Source organism: Clarias gariepinus, chromosome 7 (genome assembly GCF_024256425.1).
Source record: "Clarias gariepinus isolate MV-2021 ecotype Netherlands chromosome 7, CGAR_prim_01v2, whole genome shotgun sequence".
Taxonomy (NCBI): Eukaryota; Metazoa; Chordata; class Actinopteri; order Siluriformes; family Clariidae; genus Clarias; species Clarias gariepinus.
The window spans coordinates 5,102,101-5,124,198 of NC_071106.1; the positions used below are offsets into that span (position 1 = coordinate 5,102,101).

The 22,098-nt window shown below is 40.4% G+C and overlaps 2 protein-coding genes across 3 annotated transcripts in view; one reads left to right on the forward strand and one right to left on the reverse strand.

Moving 5' to 3' along the window:
* The first annotated feature begins 686 nt into the window (after positions 1-686).
* The window catches only part of veph1 (ventricular zone expressed PH domain-containing 1), a 94,068-nt gene continuing 72,656 nt past the window's right edge, over positions 687-22,098 (forward strand). Inside the window, exons 1-3 of one of the 2 annotated variants that reach the window (XM_053500532.1) lie at positions 687-830; positions 2,786-3,001; positions 9,116-9,290. In XM_053500532.1, coding sequence (XP_053356507.1) covers positions 693-830; positions 2,786-3,001; positions 9,116-9,290 — 529 coding nt within the window. In that variant the 5' untranslated portion in view covers positions 687-692. The remainder of the gene's footprint in view (positions 831-2,785; positions 3,002-9,115; positions 9,291-22,098) is intronic. The other variant, XM_053500531.1, reaches the window with a different exon arrangement.
* On the reverse strand, positions 14,534-20,248 carry ptx3a (pentraxin 3, long a). Its single transcript, XM_053500534.1, has 3 exons — positions 19,865-20,248; positions 17,242-17,736; positions 14,534-15,807 (listed from the first exon to the last, which is right to left on the reverse strand). The coding sequence occupies exons 1-3, from the start codon at positions 20,001-20,003 to the stop codon at positions 15,170-15,172; spliced, it is 1,272 nt and encodes a 423-aa protein (XP_053356509.1). The 5' UTR covers positions 20,004-20,248; the 3' UTR covers positions 14,534-15,169.

The window sequence follows — 22,098 nt, forward strand, 5'->3', positions numbered from 1 at the left end:
ATATACATACAATATAAATGATTTGGAAGTTATATTGAAGTTATGAATGTGTTTGTTTATGCTGTCAATCAGTTCTTAGAAATAAACAGAAAATCAGAATCGGGCGAAATCAATTATCGACTTAAAAAGTAAAGAATCTATAAAGATTTTGAGAAATGAAGAATTGCAATGAGTGGATTTCTACGAACGTCCTGTATACAGTGTATCATAACATGTATTGTAAATTAAAGAAATTAAATTAAGTACGCCAATTTTACAGTGTATTATCCTTGAGAAGAAGGATAAAACAGTAATTAACATGAAAGTTAATACAAAAACAATACAATATTTAAGGATTTTAATGATCATTTTATTAGATTAGATTAGATTCAACTTCCAGTCACTGTGAAAATTGCTGTCCAAAGCAAATTAAATGCATTTTATAGTAAATTATATTACATAACTATAGTTACGGTGACCTGACAAGAAAACTTAAGCTGTAATTAACATGTCTTTTTCCTGTAAAGATTTCTAACGTAATACAAATCTCTCTCTCTCTCTCTCTCTCTCCCTCTCTTAGTTTCAGCTCTTTCAAGGCTGATGTGTGTACACACTCCTCCTCCTCCTCCTCCTCCTCCAACAGCATGTCAGGTCACCGTGGGAACAGGGCAGGGCACAGGTGTCAGTCTGGTCAGACCTGAGCGTTTCCCAGCATGCACCAGCTTTTCCAGCTAGTTCTGGGTCAGAGGGACCTGTCCAGAGCAGGAGATCTTTTCTCTCTGGACGACAGTGAGATCGAGGACTGTCTGTCTCAGGCGCTGGAGGAGATCAAGTCCATATCCTGTCATCCTGTGAGTGATATGAGTTGGAATATCTTAAAGGTCCAGCTTGTGGTTGTTTAGGTGTACATCTATTTTTCGCTTAAGTCTATATCTGTTTTGTGGAAATAAAAAATATGCTGTAGTTCGCATTTAAATACAGTATAAGGCACATAATTGCTTGTGTAGCTTTAAAGTTTCACACTGAAAACTAGATAAAGGTTCAAATATACATTTACCAACCTATTAACCAACACTGTGTGTCATGTTGTTTTAGGAAAGTAATCAACAGCAGGATGGTGTGACGAAGCAGAGTAACTGTTCCTATTGTGAACTTAATTATATTACTATTTATAATGTACATTTCCATCCATCTAGAACCCTCTGTAGTCCAACTATGGAGGCCTATAGTGACCATTAAATGTATTCCCATTTTCTGACCTTGGTGGGACCTCCAGTCAACTTTCATACACGCATTTACACACTATGGGCAATTTGGGAATGCCAATTAGCCTAATATCTTTAGACTGTTGTCTTTAGACTGTTGGAGGTACCTTGAGGAAACCCACCAAGCATGGGGAGAACATACAAACTCCATGCACACAGACCTCGAGTCAGGAATGGACAGTGAAGGCGACAGTGCTAATCACTAGGCTACCATACAGCTAATGTACATTTAAGTGAGAGTATTTAGCAAAAGTCATTTTTAGTGTCTCCAGTCTACAGAAACATCAAAATATATTAGGGGGAAAAAATCATCTGCTGTTGGTCATTTTTCCATTTTCGACATGGTTTAAACAAGCAAATTAGATTTTATCCTTGTTTTGACGTCATATATCAAAAGACTGGAGATCAATGCTCAGCTCCGCCCAATTCTGCCCAGCTGTGCTCTACTGTGGGTGCAGTTTTAGAAGCTATAATAACTATAATAAGCTATAATAAGGGAAAACTAGTTGGTAGCAGCTAACTGCTAAACTGGCGATTTTTAGCATTTAAGAAGGGCTAAGTTAGCTTTTAGAGGTTAGTAGTTAACGGTCAATGGCTTACCTAGCCTGATTCAGCTCTTAGTTGGGTTTTAACTTTTATTTCACTAAAAATCGAGGATGTCATTGTGAGGCTTACATTTATTTTCCCTTGTATTTTGTAAGTCAGAAATGTAGGTGGTAAAATCCTTAAAAAGGGTGGGAAATGCTTGATAGTGTCCTAATTATGGACAATTCCAGTTCCTGTGTTCTGATTGGCTAGAACATTGCACTTTGTCCAAGGGATGTTCAGAGGCATTTAAAGCAAAAGACACTGAAACGGCATAATAGGAACAGAGAAAAGTGAAAGAGGGAAAGAACCAGGCAAGAAACGCAGTCTCCGCGGCAGGGCCGGCACAAGCCTTTATGGGCCCTAAGCAGAATTTTTTATGGGGCCCCTCTGTGCTGCCAATATGATTGACTATTATCAATGCTTGATTATTTGCACAGTATGAATCTAACAGTTGGTTGTGCCCCGCCTATAATATTTCAACAGCTCTCCCAGGGAAGTTCCATAAGCTGTTGATGGAACAGAACGCTAAGCAATCTTTACACAGAAAACAAAAACCTTAATCTAAAACTATCTTAGTAATTTGTTTTATTATAATATATTAAGATGCCAAGTCTATTTAAGGAAATTTTTGCCTAATCACCCCCTTAGGTCGCTCCTGCCTTGGGTGTACTTCAGCTTGAACATTAACACACATTTTGGAAAGCTGTAAGACTTCTGTTAACTTATTTAAGAAGGAGTCTAATATGTAATGATGTGCAAACTTTTTTGAAACTATTTTTCTTTTAGATCATTCGACCCTGAATAAATGTTTAAGATCCTACTGATCAATTAATAAAGCATCTTGAAGTTGTGTCTTAAGTTATTTTATTTGTAGTTAGATGATCTTGTCTATGAGCTCTGATATCAGCGTTTGTCCATCTGAATTGATTCCATTATGTCCCTACTGGTTGCAGGATTACGTGACTAATGACAATGACCAGGCGGTGGTGGAGATCTGCATCACTCGCATCACCACGGCGATCCGGGAGACGAGCTCGATGGAGCGTCACGGCCCCGCGTTGGTGGCTCTGTGGGAGTCGTGTCTGGAGCACAACCTCCAGCCACAGGGCAAAGACGAGGACACGCCGCACGCCAAGATCGCCTCGGACATCACCAGCTGCATCCTGCAGGTCAGCATGTACCAATACTGTAAATAATGTTTCTATAAAACAGCAATATAATGTAATATAATTATTGAAATATAAACGTGAATGGTACTTTCAGGACTGAACACGGAGGATTGACAAAAAATGGACAAAAACATGTATAGAGGTGAATTGATTGTGCTATGAGTGTGTCTGAAGTAGTGGTGTGGTGCCTTGTGATGGACTGTTGTGTCTTCTTGCATCACAATTTTCCCAGACAGGAATAAAGGGGTAGAGGAGATGAATGAATAATCTGGTTTGTGCACTTGTGGATTCAAGTTGAAGTTAATAGTACTGCAACTGGCCGCTAGATGGAGACAAAACCATCTTAATTCTTCATTATTGTCCCCAATGTAGGCACAGTGTAGATGCAGATACTCAATATAGACAAAAGTATTTTTGCCAAACCTGAAATGACATTGTATTCAAATACATATATTTCAATATGGAGTCGTTCCCCGTGGATAAGAAGTCTGAAACACCTGAATTCGATAAATTAACAGGTTTGGACAAATATGTTGTTTATATAGTGTACAGTATGTGCAAATCATTTGGGATTTTTTTTTTCTTCTTCTTTTACTCATTCAATAGACTTTCATGGAAAAACTCACACAGTTAGAGACCATGACTTAATTCTAATCATTTTATTTATGTTTGTTTAACATATCGGCATGTTAATATTAATTTTATGGTAAAATCATTTTGAGAGCTTTTTAAACATATTTCTTTCTTCCGTCCTTCCTAAATACAGTCACAAGGAAAAGCCCAAACATCAGTCCCTCCTTTAACCCCAGCCTCAACTTTCATAATGTTTTAGTATAAATGAAACCAAATTGCTATGTATTTGTACATCTGATTAATTTTAGGTTAGTATTTTAACAATCAGTAATTAAACTCACTAAATACAGTTGGAAGTGTGTATACCTTGTCCTAATCAACACACACACACATTTTTGTCAGCTCACTGAGTGTGGAAGTCACACAACCAAACAAATTTCAGTTTAATTTCACTGAGCTTTCTGTCACTTCTCCTCCTCTCTCCATCAGTATTTGACTTTAAAAATGGGCAGAGGTGCATGCTGGGTAATGCGTGAGATCAGAATTCGTTACAGAGTCAAGCTGCGACAGCTCGGTTGCGCGCATGAATATTTCCAGCAAGTTGTTGACAAAGTCTTTGATCTAGACACAAGACGGATATTAAAGTGACGGGCTTTTATAACGAGCTACATTTTGCATGCAGGCATCCCTTTGAAAAGTGCATTTTGGATTCCTGAGACTGGGCTGAAAAAAAGAGAGTAACGCAGTGGCTAAGTTTTTGTATGCATAAGTATTCACCCGTACGCCGTCTGTCACACATGCATACAAAAAACCCTATAATAAAAACGTGATGGAAGATAAAAGCAGTAGAGTGCGCAGAAGAAAGTTGTGATTGCATAGGATTTCATATGAATTCATTTCTGATGGTGTAAAAACCACAATATTAGTTATTGGTGATGCAACAAAAGTTGATAGGCACTCATTCCATTCTTGCAGCCAAAGTTTGCTCAGGGTTGATACAGGGGTAAAACACTTACACAATACTGAACCTTTGTCACAAGAAAATAGTTTGGTAACAGATTATTTAAAGGCAATTTACAAAAGGGTTTTATGACACATTCATAGGCATTATATTAAGTTAAGCTTTTGTAAAAAAAATGTGTTAGATGTGTAGATAGTGTAGATAGATAGATAGATAGATAGATAGATAGATAGATAGATAGATAGATAGATAGATACTTTTGCAATATACTAAATTTTTCAATATATAATATAATACTAAAGTATTTCATCACTCATCCAAAATATTGATTTCAGATGTTCCTATCACAGATGCCATCTGTGTGGCTTGTGTGTCCAGTCTTGAAATTTCCCAACTACGAAATATTCCACAGTCGACTGTTAGTGCTATTATAACAAAGTAGAAGTGATTGGGGATGAGAGCATCTCGGCCACATAGTGGAAGGCCAAAATCACAGGACGTGGTCAGAGGAGGCTGAGATGCATAGTGCACAGAGCTCTCCAACCTTCTGCAAACTCAATAGTTACAGACCTCCAACCTTCAGATTAGCTCAAGAAGAGTGTGTAGAGAGCTTTATGGAATGGGTTCTCCATAACCAAGCAGCTGTATCCAAGCCTTACATCAGTGCACTAAGCAAGGTCCATGAAGTCCTGACCTCAACCTGATAGAACACCTTTGGGATGAATTAGAGTGGAGACTGTGGGCCAGGCCTTCTCGTCCAACATCAGTGTCTGACCTCACAAATGCCCTTCTGGGAGAATGGTCAAAATGTCCCATAAACACACTCCCAAACCTTGTGGAAAGACTTCGCAGAAGAGTTATAACCTGTTATAGCTGCAAAGGGGCTGGAGCCAACATCATACTGTATTAAATCCTATGGATGAAGAATTGGATGTTACTCAGGTTCTTATGCATGTAAAGGCAGGCGAGCAAATACTTTTGGCAATATAGTGTACTGTATATGTGTAGTTTTGTGTATATTAGGGCTGTAAATTTTTATGACTTAATGCATGTGATTAACCTAGAAATTTTAACATATTAAAATCAATATAACCAATCATATGACCACTTTTGACCCTAATGGCTTCCCATAATTGCAGCGCACTTACCCAGCTATGTATGTGATAATGGCACGTTTAATGCAGATAATAAAATGACTGAGGTGTGATGATGGAAGTCTAAATAAAACTAAAGTTGCTTGCTTGTGCTACCTTCAAGGTGAACTATTTTTACAAGAATACATTAAATGTAAGGAGCGGTGGCTCAGGTGGCTAAGGCTTTTGATTTTCAGATCTTAGGTTGGGGGTTCAAGTACCCCCACTGGTGGGTTGCCACACCTCTATTCAAGAGATTTTAATTTACCATTTGTTAAATGCTAATGTTTGAGATTTTATAAATCTGCATTATCTGTATACTTTCCTTAATCCAACATTGCACTTTTATAAGTGGATAGCACTGTGGCCTTGTACCTCCAAGGTCGAGGGGTCAAATCCTGCCTCGCACTCGTGTCCATGGAGTATGCACATTTTATGCTTCCAAAATTGCTCGTAGAGTGCAATGTATCGCCACCCTGTCCTGGTTGCCTCACGCCCCCCAGTCCCCTGGTTTAGCCAACCCCACTCCCCCCATACAGGGGAAGCGGTGTATAGAATGAGTGAATGATTTTTCTATTAAAATGAAATCACTCACAAGGCCCTGATCCAGTTTAAATACCACTGAATGTGTGACCTGATAGTATACACACGAGCTGACAGAGGTTGACAGGTTTAAATGGCCATCAAGAGTCAGTTTCCACACCTGTGGCTTGTTTGAGTGTAATTAGTGCCTGTGTATACATAGCTGATGAGTGTTTGAGCTCTTGGAAGATCCATTTCTTCCATTTCATGGAAGGGCTACAATGCCATGAAAACAAGGAAAAAGAACTGACAAAGTAAAAGGCTGTAGAACTTTATAAATCACGCATAGGCTATAAGAAACTATCCAGAGATTTAAAAATGTCAAAGTCTGGTGTGCAAAATCTTATAAAGAAGTGAAATATAAGGGGTCGTGTTGACGCATGCATGTGAACCAGGAAAGATTTCAGACAAAACTGCCAGGAAAATTGTTCAGGATGAACAAAAAAAGAAAAGCCCACAAGCAATGGTGTAACTGTTTCAAAATGCAGAACAAGGAGGTACTCAAACACACATGGGCAGCATGGTCGAGTTGCCAGAAAACGATGCCATAAAACAGCCTGCTTACATTACGGCAAACAGTAAAACCACAAAACTTGTGACTTGAAGAGAATTAAAGTGATGAGACGATAATGAAACTTTTTCGCCACAGTCATAAACAGTACTGCATGTTTGGCGAGGAGTCAACAAGGCGTGTGATGAGAAGTACACCATCCTCATGGTGAATCATGGACATGGATCTCTGATGTTCTGGCAGTGTGTGAGCTGCAGGGGTGCAGGGAATATAGACAAAACTGACGGCAAGACGAATGCAGCATGTTATCAGAAAAAAAGAAAAAGAAATTGGCGCTCAGTTTGCATTCATCAGCCCAGAAGCTGCTCATGAGACCCACTTGGACTTTCCAACATAACAATGATCCAAAGCACAGGGCCAAGATGAGCCTTCAGTGGCTGCAACAACAACAGTTCTGGAGTGGACTTCAATATCACTGAGACACTTTGAGGAGATCTCACGCGTTTAGTTTATGCAGGATAGAGCAGGAAATTATGGCACCTGGAGGTGTTTTGCCAAGAAAAATGACTATGACAAATGCCTGCAAGCTATTGTTGATGCTAAAAGGGGCAACACACATGGTATGCAAACCTTAAAAGGGGATAAGCCAATTGTTTTCCTTGTCATATTTTGTTTAGGCACGGTGGCTCAGTGGTCAGCAATGTCGTCTTGCACTTCTAGGGTCTGGGTGTGCATGGAGTTTGCATGTTCTCCCTGAGCTTGGTGGGTTTCCTCTGGGTACTGTAGTCTGGGTTCCTTTCCATCGTCCAAAAACTTTCAGATTGGGCTAATTGACGTTCCCGAATTGCCTGTAGCATGTGTGTATATGTGTGTGTCCCCTGTGTGGCCCATCCGTGGTGTATCCTGCCTTGTGCCCTAAGTCTCCTGGGATAGGCCCCAGCCCCGCTGTGACCCTGTACACAGGATAAAGCAGTATAGATGATGTTTTGTTCAACGGTTATGCTATTCTGTGATGCCTTATGTTTTACATTACAGTAAGTAAAAATAAAATAAAATAATTTATGGCTTTTTAGAATTATATGTCAGAAATATTGCAAAAGCTTCTTCCGTGTCCTCTTGAGGGCGCCAGAGGATTTCCCATACCGTGTTCACTTGGGGTGAAAAAAAAACCCTATTGATCAGCTTTTCGGATTCCATCTGGTTATTTTGGTCAGAGTGCAGTCTTTGTATGATGGTGTACATATGCAGTAATGGTAAGTGTGTTTAGGTCAGACCTTGTCGGAGCTCTTTGGGTTAGAGCTCTATCCATGTGTATTGTTTAAATGTAACCAGAACCACATTACGACATCCAATACAGGACGTAGACCATCTTTAAATAGTTAAGGAAGTGAGACTCGGTTCTCTTTCAGCTCACCCATTGCTACAGCTACTGGATTCAGCTCCATAATCTAATTATGAGGTTTTTCGTTAGGTGATTGAGGTGTGTTGGAGCAGTGGAAAGAGTAAACAGAGTATCATCAGAGTTTGAAAACACAATAATGTCTCACATAAATGTGCTCCTCACCGCGTATAATAGCTGACCTGGGCAATTTTTTTGTCTTTCGATGATGCTCAGGGTGCCTTGTCCTGGGAAATAGGTACAGTACATTGTATTAGGATTTCCTTTATGTGCTGCGGTAAATCTAAGCCTTTATGTCACCCTGAGCGGTATTATAAACAGACTGCTGTGGTCATAACAAGACTAGGAAGTTAACATTGGGGGGGAAGTACTACAGAACATGTCAAGTAGGGACAAGCATGTGTTAATGCATCACTAAATACAAGAGCCAATCATGTGTTAGTATGCAAATTACAGAACCCACTTACAATACAATAATAATGATGGAAATTGCAGTGCATCCCGAGGTAACCAGTAAAAAGGTCATGAGTCCTGATTGAGTCCCTATTCCAGAGTGATGGGCGTGTCAGGGTAAGAAGGGAAGCGCATGAAGCGATGCTCCCATCATGCATAGTGTCCACTGTCCAAGCCTCTGGAGACAGTGTTATGATCTGGGGTTGATCAGTTACTCAGGTCGAGACTCAGCAACGTTATGGGGCAATAAAATGAAGTCAGCTGACCACCTGAATGTACTGAACTTCTGAAGATTAGTTGTTCCTACCATAAGAAATTAACAATTTATTTTTAATATTCATTACAGAATAATAATCCAAAAGTTAGGGTTTTAGTTATTACGTTTGTGATTGCAAAAGTCTTTTGCAAGGTTTTAAATAATGAGCAATCCAATATTTCCACCTGTTTTACGTATACTACTCACATCTTCACCATGTGTGTGTGTCTGTTTCCTTGTGTCCAGAACTACAACCGAGCTCCCATGATGGCGCTTGGCGTCCCGGTGGCCGTACGCTTCCTGCAGCAGGGGAATCACGAGCTGAGCCGCAACATGTCCAGCTACCTGAGCCTGGCCGCCATCTCCGAAGCCGAGCTCCTCGTCCAGCACGCCCAGGCTATCATCACCAGCGTGCTGGGAGGTAGGGTTCAGGTCAGAGGTCATGAAGGTTGCATCAGGCCACCTACAAAGCGCATAGCTTGTGAGGAAACAACATCGGCCTCGAACGCTGACTCAACATTATCGTTCCTGTAGAAATGTTCATTTATTCCAATGAGTGAGTTAATATAATCCTGTGGTCTGGAGCTGCGCTACCTGCTAGAGCTGCTTTTATAGGAAACTAATCAAGAACTTCCAAACCAATCAGGAACCAGTCTCTAACAGCGCTGTGGTGGGACAGCACTCCGTGTGTGTGTGTGTGAGGTCTGAGTGTAATTGTATCATTTAAGCCTTTTCATGCGGAACATATTAAGTGAACTTTTATTGAGATTTAAAGGGCAGCTTTCCTCGCCGAAAGGTCTTGGTTAAACAGTTCCCGTCGGGCGCGTAACCTTTTGCAGGGTGGATTCAGTCTTTTTTTTTTATCTTGTGGCAGCCATTTGGATGCAGATTAAAGTTATTAAATTTGTATTATTATTTTTTAAATTATTATTATTATTACTATTATTATTATTTTTAAGATATGAACAGCGCTGCGATGTTAACACTAAGGCCATTTGGGCCGTGACCGATCTGAACTTAATCTCCAAACCCGTTTTGTCCGAATCTGTTGTTCTAGCGAGATGTATGTTGCAGTGTATTATGTGCCGAGTGAAACGTTTGTGTGATCCCGTGCCTCGTATCTCAGCTGTTTAAACACAGGAACGCCTGGACGGGGCGGGGGAGATAATGATCATCTCAATAGTGTGTGTGTGTGTGTGTATTGAGCGACGACTTCTTTGGCGTTTTAGGACTGGATAGAGGCATTAGGACAATGTGTGTGTGAGATGCTTGTGTGTGTTCCCCAGCCTGAAAAAACACAATTTCTGAAAGGTCATGGCTATAACACCGCTACACAATATGGATGGCGGCACGTGTAAATACCCCTAAATGAGCAGTGTGTTAGTTTAGAGCAAACACAACTTGGTGACGCCATTCCAACGATCTAACCAGTCTGTCCGGTGACCTTTAACCTCTTCCACGGAGCACATAGAGAGAAAGGTCATTATGGGTTCAGTTTAACAGACAACCTCAATCGACACCCTCTGACCAATCAGAATCCAGAATTCAACAGGGCCATCAGGTGTTCTGATATCTTTTTAAATGATCGGTAGCAAAGCGTCTTCCTTCCTCAGACCAAAAACAGTGATTTACTAGTTCCCCTTTCACCTCCATGCTGTTTCACCAGGAGATCAGCCAAGCTTTTTACGACCCTCCACTTCTAAGAGTATCGCATTAAAGGTGCTTAACCCGCTCCTCATGAGCTGGCAGGAGGACAACCGATAAAACCTCTTTACAGTAGAGCTCATTAGAGGCTTTCGTTGAGTCCGTGTACGTTAGTTTGCAGGGAAGAAGTTGGACGCTTATGTCTCACGGACAGAACTGGTCTGCCGAAACAGTTTAATGAGGGCTGCTGGAGATTACCATCTAACAGAGAAAGCCCTGCTTGTTTCGCACAGATTTCCTGTTTCCACCCCCCATATGAAAACAAGCACCCCAGACTCCAGGCAGTTGTTTGTTTAACAAATGCCGAAAGCTAAGCCAGCGATTAGCGGCTATGCCGTAATTGGGTGCAGAGGGCCCTCGGCCATGCATTCTTAGCATCATAATGTCCTCGGAACACCAGAGCACCGCGCTCGGGATTGTTAAGATCCATACAATGAAAGTGTAAAAAAAAAACCTCCAAGCTGGCTTTCGCTGATGACCGACCCGGCCAAGACCGGCTTACATAACCAGCGATTGTGAAATCGTCATGGTGATCTACGATCCACAGCTCGTGTAAATGTAGGCTGAGATATCTTTGGCTGAATATGAACAACGTGACCGTGTGCCCAGGGTTTTATTTCAGGTTTACCCGCTCTGCGCCCACAGCAGGAGAGTATGTACAAGTACGTACGAAACCCAAGGCTTTGATGAGTGCCGACTCGCCGCGGAGTCGAGCAGACAAAGCCGATCCGTGGGCAAGCACACAACGAGCAGAGGTCATTTATTGTTTTATAAATCAAACCTAATTGTAGATACGGTGCAGGTTTTTCTGTAACGAGATGTTTATTTAACGTTTATGAAAGGCCTCTCCGGGGGTAAAAGAGGTAAAGTTGAAACTTCTAAAGTTTTCCGGCATCTGCAGGATGTCTCGCGGTTCCTCAACAACGTGACGAGTTGTGTTAATTCCAAGCAGGAAGAAAAGAAAAAGAAGTCGTCTGGTGAAGGAATGAAAACAGGAACTGACTTGTCTGGAGAACGTTCCACCATCTTACACGGACAAAAATGTTCTCCTTAATTATTAGAAAATGGTATAGTTGCCAAAAGACTGTTGTATAAAAGTAATAAACCACTTCAGAGCGTGCTTTTATAGGAACGTCAGTGCTGCAGTAGATGTAATAACGTTTCTGCATTGTAATAATTTTCCTATGACGTGCATGGAGAGTTTCTTCCTTGCATACAGGATCTTTTTAAGAAAAGCACATGCACATTATTTAGGTTCATACCAAATACAGTTTATACACTTTTCCAACATTATGGAAAAAAAAAAACATTATCCTACAAGAAATTATAATTATACTATTTTTATTCTGATGATGCAGAAACCCTCAGAACTCCATCCCATCATTGAGGACTTTCCTCATCTCTATATCTCTCTTACAATATCATAGAACGAGTGCAGTGGACTTTTGGATGCCTTCAGATGCTCACCATCTGCGCTAGCGTTCCGAGCAGAAGTGTTGAGTGCGTCTTGTTTTTCTTCCTCATTCCGTCACTAATGACATCCAGACCCATTGTCACTTACCCACCCAGGCAAGCACTGACCTCTATCCAATTCCCAGCAGAAGTGGAAAGGGCTGAGGTAATGGAGTTCACGTCGGGTCACACTCGGGTACGAAATGCAGAAAGGTACGAGTCATGCGATAACCGTGAACAAATGTTCCTTTTTCTTTTCAACTCCTTGTATCATCCTAGCTGGCTCAGTGATCACTTTTGTGTTCTGCAGGCGCTTCAGGCCGAGCCTGAGTGTTGTGTTTCTTTACGATCGCCTCGTCGAGCAGGCCTTCATCAGTGTCAGTGCAGGGGTTTCGTGTAAAGTTATACTGCAGGAAGTGTGTGCCGGATGGAGGAGGTCTGGAGTTTGTTAAAAGTGCAGAACTTATGGGTGGACAGGAGCGAGCGTGGGCTCCTCAGGGCATACTCATTATGAGTTACATCCTTTAAGAATATGGGAAGTTTGTCAGCTTTTACCTGGATTTTTAGACTCAGGAGGATCAGGTCTCTCTTTTTTTAATATACCTTCATCTATTATTAATTATTAAACGTAAAACCTGATCTTAGTCTTACTCAAATTAAACAAAAAAAACAAATATATCTATACAGAGAGGCATAGTGATTATCCCTATCGCCTTGCACCACCAGGGCCGAGGGTTCAATTCCAGCCTTGTGTGTGTGTGTGACTGACGGTTGAATGTTCTCCCCATGCTTGCTGGGTTTCTTCCAGTTGCAACACATGCAGATTAGACTAATTGATGTTCTCAAATTGCCCATAGTGTGTGTATTTGTGTGTACCCGGCAATGGATTGGCCCACTGCCCAGGATATACCCTGCCTTGTGCGCAAAATCTCCTGGTATAGGCTCCAGGCCCCCTGCGACCGTGAACAGGATAAACAGTATATGGTAGAAGATGATTGAATAAATGAATGATGAATAAATATCTGGATTGACTATACTATTTAGTAAACCAATATCTATTTAGGCTGAAAGTATGAATGTACTCCAATCTGAAGATTGCCACCGTAGATACTAGGGATGGGAATCACCAGGGATCACCCGATACAATATCATCACGATATCTAGTTGTTGATTCAATTTGTATAATTTTTATTATTTTTTTAATAGATTTTGTAACACATCTAAGAAAAAAAGAAGAAAAAAAATCTTGCACAAGATGCTGTGCTGCCAACCAGTGTGTGAGTAGTTTAGAGCACCACCTGTAGGAGCATAGAGGAATTGCAACATTTTACCACCCCAAATGCAAACATACTGTACTGTAAATAAATGTTAAATTATTTATTTTTTAAAAAAAATTTGGAAATATATAAATTGCCACTGGAAAAAATTATAATGCATCACTGAATACCTGTTTTTTGTTGTTGTTGTTGTTGTTGTTGTTGTTTTTCCCCATCTTTACTAGATACTAAAAGAAACGCGTGCTTTAAGCTTGTTAATCTCTTCACTAGAAGGTCTCGTAATTTGCTGTGTGTGTGTGTGTGTGTGTGTTAATGCTTTAGCAAAAATAACCCTCAGACAGTTTATAATAAATCTTCAGACGTTTATGTAAACGAGCTACTGTAAGCCACGCCCCTCCAGAGAACAGCAGAGCCAGACAACAAGCCGGGGGAGGGGTATCTTCTTATATGAGGTCACATTAGAAGGAAAATCTAATCAGTTTTTTTTTTTTTTTTAAGTAGCACCAATACAAAAATTGGGAAAAAGAACAAACAGGGATTTTGTTTTCATAAATAATGGATCCTCTTTACAGCATGTTATTCACCTGCAAAAATACAGGTTTATATGAATTCACTCATCCTACTGCATTATCTGTGCAAATCTTTCTGGTAGAACTGAGGAGTTTACGCTTTGTGTCATGCTGCATTTTTTTTTTTTTTTTGTCTTTGTCTTAATTTTGGTAAGGAAGCAATGGTTTCTAGTTGATGTTATTTAACCCAGGACGAGAACTAACTTCTTACATTAAATAGCATTATACATAGATAAAAGTATAATATTATATAGTGTGTATATACTGTAAGTAAAAAGTATAACGGTGTGCAACCGATGGCAAATTGCTGTATTGTAACTGGAATAAAAGTTGTAATTTTGTGCTGATTAAGGGGGAAATCCACCTCTTCACACCCCACTATGGTGGATTAGTTTCCCATGACTGCATGCCCTGAAGGAGGGGGGCTACAGTATAAATCAAGGGTTGGTAGGCATGAAGTGTGATGGCAATTGAAAAGGGTTCGTCATGGTCATGGATCTCTAGCGGAGGCCCTGCCCTAAAGTGTTCGATTCATCATCTAACTACATCTATTAGAATCTATTAAGACCAGCGTATTTGTAGGAATCAGGAACCTCTTGTTCTTTTTTTTAAGAAAGTGTTGTACTACTACAGTTTGTTAAAGAAATAACCTCGACATGTACGATATTTAACAATTTTCTTTATTAAACTCCATCATTTTCACTCATTCAGTAAGAGTAATAGAAAAAAAAATCTATGTACAATATAGGTTAATTTCATCCTCTTAACAAAAATACAGTATAATACATTTTTCTCACATTAACAGAACAAAGGTAAAGTCTCGAGAGACTTTGTAAACATTTCACACAGCTCATTTATCGAAATATAGCGAGCGTCTTTGTTTGTCAAAGACAAACAAAGAAAAAACAAGTTACTTAGTTTAAAAAAAAAAGTAGTTTCAAAAGATTATGGGATGAAAAGTTTGTTAGCTGAATGTAAACATTCTGATAAATACGATAAGAATACACAGGCTGTCTTGATAAAACGAGAACACTGTCCAAAAATACCGGCTTGTTGTTTGTTCCCTTGCTCTTTGGTTCTCCTGGTTCTCATAGCTCTGTACGTTCCAAGGACTCCGGGACCATGTGTGTAACTGAAAGACGTTTGCCACCACAAGCAAGTGGGTTTCATAGATCTAAGCAGGATGTGATAGTGATTGTAGTAGTACAGTGGGCTAGTCGTGTTCGAAGTGTAAAAGTTTTAAGCGTGCAGGATTGTGTTGGGTTTTTTTGTGTTTTTTTTTTTTTTTAATCGAGCAGCTAGTAGATGAGTTTGACTCCTCCTCTCTCCATGATCTGGGACACACCCCAGGCCACTAGGTTGCCACGGGAACCGCAGCTCGATCCATTCTCCTGCGCTTGTTCAAGAATCTCACCATCCTCTAAGACACGGTCCCACACATTGACACCAGTCAGTTTCCCTGTGAACCCCACATTGGCATTGAACGTCTCCTGGAAGCCGAATCTCTTGGCCAAACCCTCTCCGGTGTACTTCTGGCCCAGGATAGTAAACCCCTCATCGGAAATCTCATGCCCCTTGGCAACATCAGGAGAACTCGCTGCTCTGTGGCCGTCAACCCAGAGCGACGCCATACCTTGTTCCGAGCTCCAGGTTCCACACAAGTGCACCCACAGTCCCTTAGTTACAGCATCGTGTACCTCCACTAAACTCTCTTCTGCTCCTACCGCGAAGAGGGCGCTACGCCCACTGAGCAGCAGCTGCAGCTCCATCGGGTTGCTTGCGGTGCCGTAGGAGAACAACACGGTCTTGTTAAGGGTTTCGGTTGGTTTAATCCACATGCATAGGGTTAAGGCGCGGGTTTTCATGGAACGATCGGGAATCATTTCGGCCTGCATCTTTGTAGAGCGCATAGGGAAGAAGAGGGCCATGTCGCACCCTTAAAGGAGACAGAGAGAGAGAGAGAGACATAAAGAGACATAAAGGGAGAAAAATGTTAGTTTTGGATATAAATATTGCATTTGATTATCTAAGGCAAAATACTAAACCCTATGGGACAGCATAAACCCCTGAGGTAGGCCAAGCCAAAGCATAAAAGCCAATGGGAGGATTCAGGCTTTTTCAGAAACAGCTTCATTGCCAAAGTTTGTCTCTGATAAACTACATGCATACAGGACATCTTTCTCCTCTTTCAGAAGGTCGAACCCTGATGTAATCCCCGATAAATCTACCTTATTAACATTTTAACATCTCGGCTGTCTTCCAGCCGAAAGAGGAAAGATCATCCTCCAAACATCTGCTTAAATGTCACATTTGCCCCGCTCTGTGTTCCCGCTGTGGGGCGATCCACAGATCCGAAGGCATCCTTTTGCATTTGTTTGCGTTCTGGGTTTATTACATCATTTATTTAGAAAGAAATGGTTGTTGTAAGTTTCTCTTCCAGATGGCCGGCCGTTTGGATGTGTGTGTATATATATGGGGGGGTTGTTTGTAGATGATTGAAGCAAGTCCAGCAAGAAAGGGCATCTCTAATTCTAAGATAAAGGAAGCATTATGTGGGTGTGTGTTTATGTGGGTTGGCAAGCAGGAGGCTTTATGGTACCCGAGTCCTTCAGTGGTTCGGTCTTCTTCATCTGTATTTAGTTATGACAGCTCGTAATCATTCTGTTTTACCAGACATCATGTTTATCTAGTGTTTCCTAACTTCACAGTTGAGCGATGAAAAGAGTTACGGACTCGTTTCCTCCCATCGTTGTTGGCTGATTAGGCCTTCATGTTTCCCCTAAATACACAGATTATATTGTTTCCATCTGAGCTCAGTTTTAGAAGTACAGATTTGGGAGTCTTGTCTGGTGAAGATAAAAGGTAAGCAAATGATGATTGCACCAGTTAGAATGGGTATTCAATCAACTCTCATCGCTTTTGGTTTGAGCTATGGAGTGGTAAATCATGACATAAACAGGTTTGAGCATGCAGTCATCACCTCAGCAATGTTTTTTTTTTTGTCTTCTCCAAAGCAGTTTTGTTTTCCCAGAACATCATTTAATTTCCACATGTCTACCAACATCTTTCTGAAATCTCTTTTAAACTTTACTGCCAGATCCTGACACACTTACTGGCCCCTCTCTCCCCTGGGGATCTGTCTGATTCATCATCTGATGATCCCACACTGATACCTTAAATATTAATGCGTCCCAAACTCAGTATTCTCCCAAGTTCCACCTTTGCCTCAGTGGATAATCTCAAAGAAAGACTGAAAAGACTAGGTTTCTATTGTTCATTCCAGTACTCTTATTCACAATCTGCTCATGCTAAACATCCTGTAAACACACCGTACTTGTACTGCTATATCTGACTGTATGTAGTGTCATACCTGCAGGTAGGATTTGGCCAGCTGTGGCTTCTACACAGTGGCTAACTTTCTTTTGTGGGCTTTGCAGCTGTCCTCTGTCTTCATTTCCCTCATCGCTTGTCTGGACACTTTGAAGCTGGGCATTTATACAGTTCTTCTCCATCCTATCCAGCCGTGCCCCAGTGCTCTTCAGGATCTCCTGCAGCATAACGTCATACTGTGCCTGATGACGTGCCATGGCTTCATGCAGACTCGACACAGCCTCCAGAAGTTTCTCCTCGATGTGCACGCTGGTCCGACGGGCCGAGTTCTCCGCATCGGTCGCACAAGTGCCGCTGTTCTGCGCTATGATCTCCAGCACCTCGGCGCGCAGGGACTCCAGGCCCACCTTCACGATGTCGTCGGAGTACTGCAGCAGCATGTTCTCCTTCATCTGCGAGTTCTCCAGCATGGTGAAGAGCTTGTCCCACTTGGTGTGCTCCCGGGATGTGCAGGGAGTCTCGGTGGGGGCGGTTACTATTAGGTTGAAAGGAGATTACAAGTTACCCTTGCACAGATTATGGTGGGGGGGGGGTGGTGGGGGGGTGGGAACTGTGTTTAATAATGCAGAAATAGACAGTAACGGGCAGAGCTGTGGCTAATGGTTGTAATAATACACGGTGCAGTTGATTATGTACCTTTTATTGACTGCTATTGTAGGTGCTTTGATGAGAAACCCAATTAGAATCGGGAAAAAGAGAGATTGTGTTTCATAAGATAAAATATTTCATTTTTGCTGAGGTTATTTTAATATTTTTGCACGGGAACTTGAAAAACAGTCATTTATGCCATACACTGACACAGTCATTAATATCATATTGTATATTGGAAACCAATCATAATGTCATATACTGGAAATCTGTCATTAACGTCATAAATAAAATAAATAAATAAATAAATAAATACCCTCCAAAAAAACTCTACATGAATTCCGCATTATACGTGTATTACCTATTATATATTGCAGCCTATTGCAAGGAACAAATTGCACAGGGCCATACTGCGAATCAGATTAAAATGATCAAATGTATAAATGACAAATTGATGCCAGAACATTAATTCCTGATGCATCACTTGAGTGGAACTCTTTTACTTACTGTCTTACCACCCATGCTGTTCTTAACCACAACTTTTGTTTGCAGTGTGTGTGTGTGTGCGTGTGTACGTTAATTCCTGAAGCAGATCTACTACAGAGAGAGGTTTTGTTTCTGGTGTGTGCTGAGGGCCCCTGAGTGTTTACATCATTAAAGAGAGACATCAGAGCTTTTAGCCTTTTGTGTATGTGGTATAAACACATTTACACTCATAGACTCTACTGCTGTAATCACACACACACACACACACACACACACACACACACAGATTGCTGACTCACCCTGGTTTAATAATGTGTCAGCTAAAATAACTTGACATCTCAGCATATTATCATCACCTCAATACCAGTCCGTCTTTTTTTTTTACACTTACGACAATTCTTGTTATTTTCCTTCATATCTTCATATAGAGTTAGATAAAAAAAAAAAAACACTGTTAACTTCCCTGAAGTTTTTTTTTTACTTATTTTGATGTTTCATCACTGAAATTTGTTAAACAGATTACAGAAACACATCATATTTAACCTCATGATCAGATTCTCAGCTCCTTATACTGTAAATGCTCTTTATTAGCATCTATAAAGTTTTACATGACTGTGATGATCATAACATCTAAATGTCAGTTGGACGAAGGTGTTGAGTTCTTTTCATAAAGAGAAAACATTTTTCTTGTTTTTGAGATTGCTCTGCTTGAATGAATGTTAATTAGGGAAATGTAAAAGTAAATGTAAAAATAAATAAACAAACGATTAAACTGATTATTATAGATAACCATTATAACCATTATAACTGATATAAATAAATAAATAACCGATATACTGTATAGCCGAACCATTATACATATAAACTTGAGTTTTAATTAAGGATTGACCAATCAATACATTTTTCATCTGGCTTTTTGAATTTTACAAACTAAACCAGTCATTCTAACACCATAATAACCCAATTAGGATGAAAACTTTTAAAATGATGATATCTCTTCCTACACAAAGTGAAAATATTATCTTAAATATACTTAAATTTGTTAAAGCAACTGTACGGTACTGTATATCTAGACATTTTGACACAAAACTTCGGCAAAATATTTTGGATTTAATTTAATATAAAGCTTTATTTCAATAGGTTTCATACTTTAATATACTTGAATATTAATAGGAAATGCTTAAAAGATATATAGATTAAATTCAATATATTTTCACTTAGCTTTCCTTTTTCTTTTTTGCAATGTCTAACAGATAGAGATGCAACAACAGCCAAAAACCTCTCTGAACATCTACTTTTGCCCATCTGTCTTCACAGTCCTGTTTAAATCTGATTAGAGTTCAGATCTGGTATGCCCTGAAATCACTTCACTTCATATTTTAGAGCCAAATCTGGTTTCAGGACTCCAAATTAACTTCTAGAATAAATATAGCTATAAACGATGGGGGCACAAATTTTTGCATGTTACACATTAGACATAAGACAGTGTTTAGTGAGTGGGTCAGCATGTTTAAGGTTAAGGCACTTACCCTCGCTTTGCTCTGCCTCATTGATCTCATTATAGTAATCACTGAAGGTGACCTTTAACTGATCGTCGTAATTCTCGGACATCACCAGGCTCGCCAAAACCACCGTACACGTCACCTGGAGAATCCTCAACGCTGACATGTTGCCCGGCTGGAAGCTCACGACCACGTGTGTGTATGTATGAGTGTGTGTGTGTGTGTGTCTAAGCTACAGTGTGTCTGTGCAGAGTGAGTTTTAAGTTTGAGGTATGCTCTATGCTCTCAGACTCTGTCTGTGTGTGTGTGTGTGTGTGTGAGAGAGAGAAATGCTGAGCAATCTTTTGGCAGTGCTCCGATGTGCATGTGTGTGAAAGCTGAAGCTGAATGGAAAGTGAGCTGGACAGAGCTGCTGCACGCGCTATATAAACATGTGCACGCACATACATACACACACACACACACACACACAGAGTGGAGTCAGCCTACTTTTTTTTTTTTTTTTTTTTTTGGAGGTAGTGTATGAGGTAATTACGGAATTGCCATTCCTGGAGTTACGAGAAAGAAGTAAAAGAGCAGCTTGGGGGCCCGTGATGGAAAAAAAAAAGGAAGAAAACAGAAAGACAGATCTGACTGTGACAATTTCACAATACAGTACGTCTATTGTTTGTTTGATTTTTCTATAGAAATGAAAGAAGATGAAAAAACTACTTCAACATGGGATTTCCCTCTTCCGTGCTCTACTCTTTCACTAGTTCATCCCATCCTTTTTAAAAAAATATATTTTTTACCTACTTATCCTTCCTTCCTTCCTCCCAGTCCACATTTCTTAAGTTTATTTCTGTCCTGATTAATTGTAATTTAAAGATTGCAGTATAATATTTTTTCTTAGAATTAAACTTATTATATTATCATATTATTGTTGTTTTTTCTTGTATTTAATAAAATGTGCATTTACCAAATCAGTTTATTTTCATAGATCAAATGTTAGGGACACACTGACCTGTTGGCAGACACTAGGGCAGGACACTGGTACAATAAAACAATTTTTTTTTTTTTATTTAAGGAATGCTTTGTAAACTGGCGGCACTGGTGGGATTGGTGGTGTCGGAACAAAGGTCCCTGTTAAGGTGTCTATAAGTCTGGGGAGGGGCGTTGTCAAAAATAGTCTTAACTCTGTCTATGACTCATTTGAGTTTTTCCCATAAGCTCACCGAGGGTTAAAAGCAGAAGAGACAATCATTGTTGGGCCACATCAATGTCGGTGCCGAATTAGTGACATCCTTTCCGCACCCACCCGGCAGGTTGGCGAGTACCAACATTGTACTCGTGTGACTATGATGGCTTCAAGTTGGTTGCCAATGCTAGCAAGGTTCCCAGTGCATCCGAGCCAGGCCAATTGCGTTGTGTACCTGCCCTGTACTGGACCTTGAACTAGATGTCCTGTAGGAAAATAAAACATCAAGCTGTTGTAATATTTGTTTCATTTGCTTCTGCCATACACTGTCATGGTGCATGATCAGTTATTAATGTGAACTGCTAGATGATAGAAGGGTTTTTCCACTGCACACTGCACATATAGCCAGGAATTCTTAATGCACGGCGTCCTGGTCCATTTCTGATGCACCTGTATGGACTGTGAAGAACTTTCCTAAATCTGGGTTGTATAGTACTCAGGAACTTGTAAGGGGTCTCTTCAAGGCCTGTGAATACCACAATGCCAGTTCTTCATTTGTCAGTCCACTGCTGTTCAGTTTGCGCTTGTTTCAGATGGTGGCAACCAATGAGCGTGACACAGTTGGTTCTCTCCTGCATGTGTGTGATGTATTCATTACTGGACCAATAAGGTTGATGTTTCTCCTAAACATTTTACAGTACATGTACTGTAATCTGTGTTTTTTTTTTTTTCAAATAAACAAAAAGTTAAAAAGATATAAGGAATGTAAAGGCTTGCAGTGTGTCCCCGACAAATGGGGAAGAACTGGTCCCAATTACAACCCTCCTTGTTTACCACTAACTTGAGCACTGTTTTCAGCATCTGATTAAAGAAGAACAGCTTTAAGATACCTGGTCTGTCAAAATATAACTTGCCAGGCCCACTTGGCTGCTTTTCAGGCACTGTTCCTTGATGTCACTTTCCCAAGAAGAACAGCATTGTGGTACAGTACAGGCTGGTGTTTATTGGCCTGCAAATCTATCATATCCATGTTCATATGAGCATGAAGTTGACATCAATGATGGGGAATGGGGTGGGCTCCTCT

Excerpts from the sequence above, each read along its gene's own strand:
- ptx3a (XM_053500534.1), bottom strand. The coding sequence starts at position 20,003 with ATGTCAGCGTTGAGGATTCTCCAGGTGACGTGTACGGTGGTTTTGGCG. Across the intron at positions 17,737-19,864 it reads TGAGGCAGAGCAAAGCGAGG|TAACCGCCCCCACCGAGACT; the intron begins GTAAGTGCCTTA and ends TCAACCTAATAG. Across the intron at positions 15,808-17,241 it reads TGGCCAAATCCTACCTGCAG|GGTGCGACATGGCCCTCTTC; the intron begins GTATGACACTAC and ends GTCTCCTTTAAG.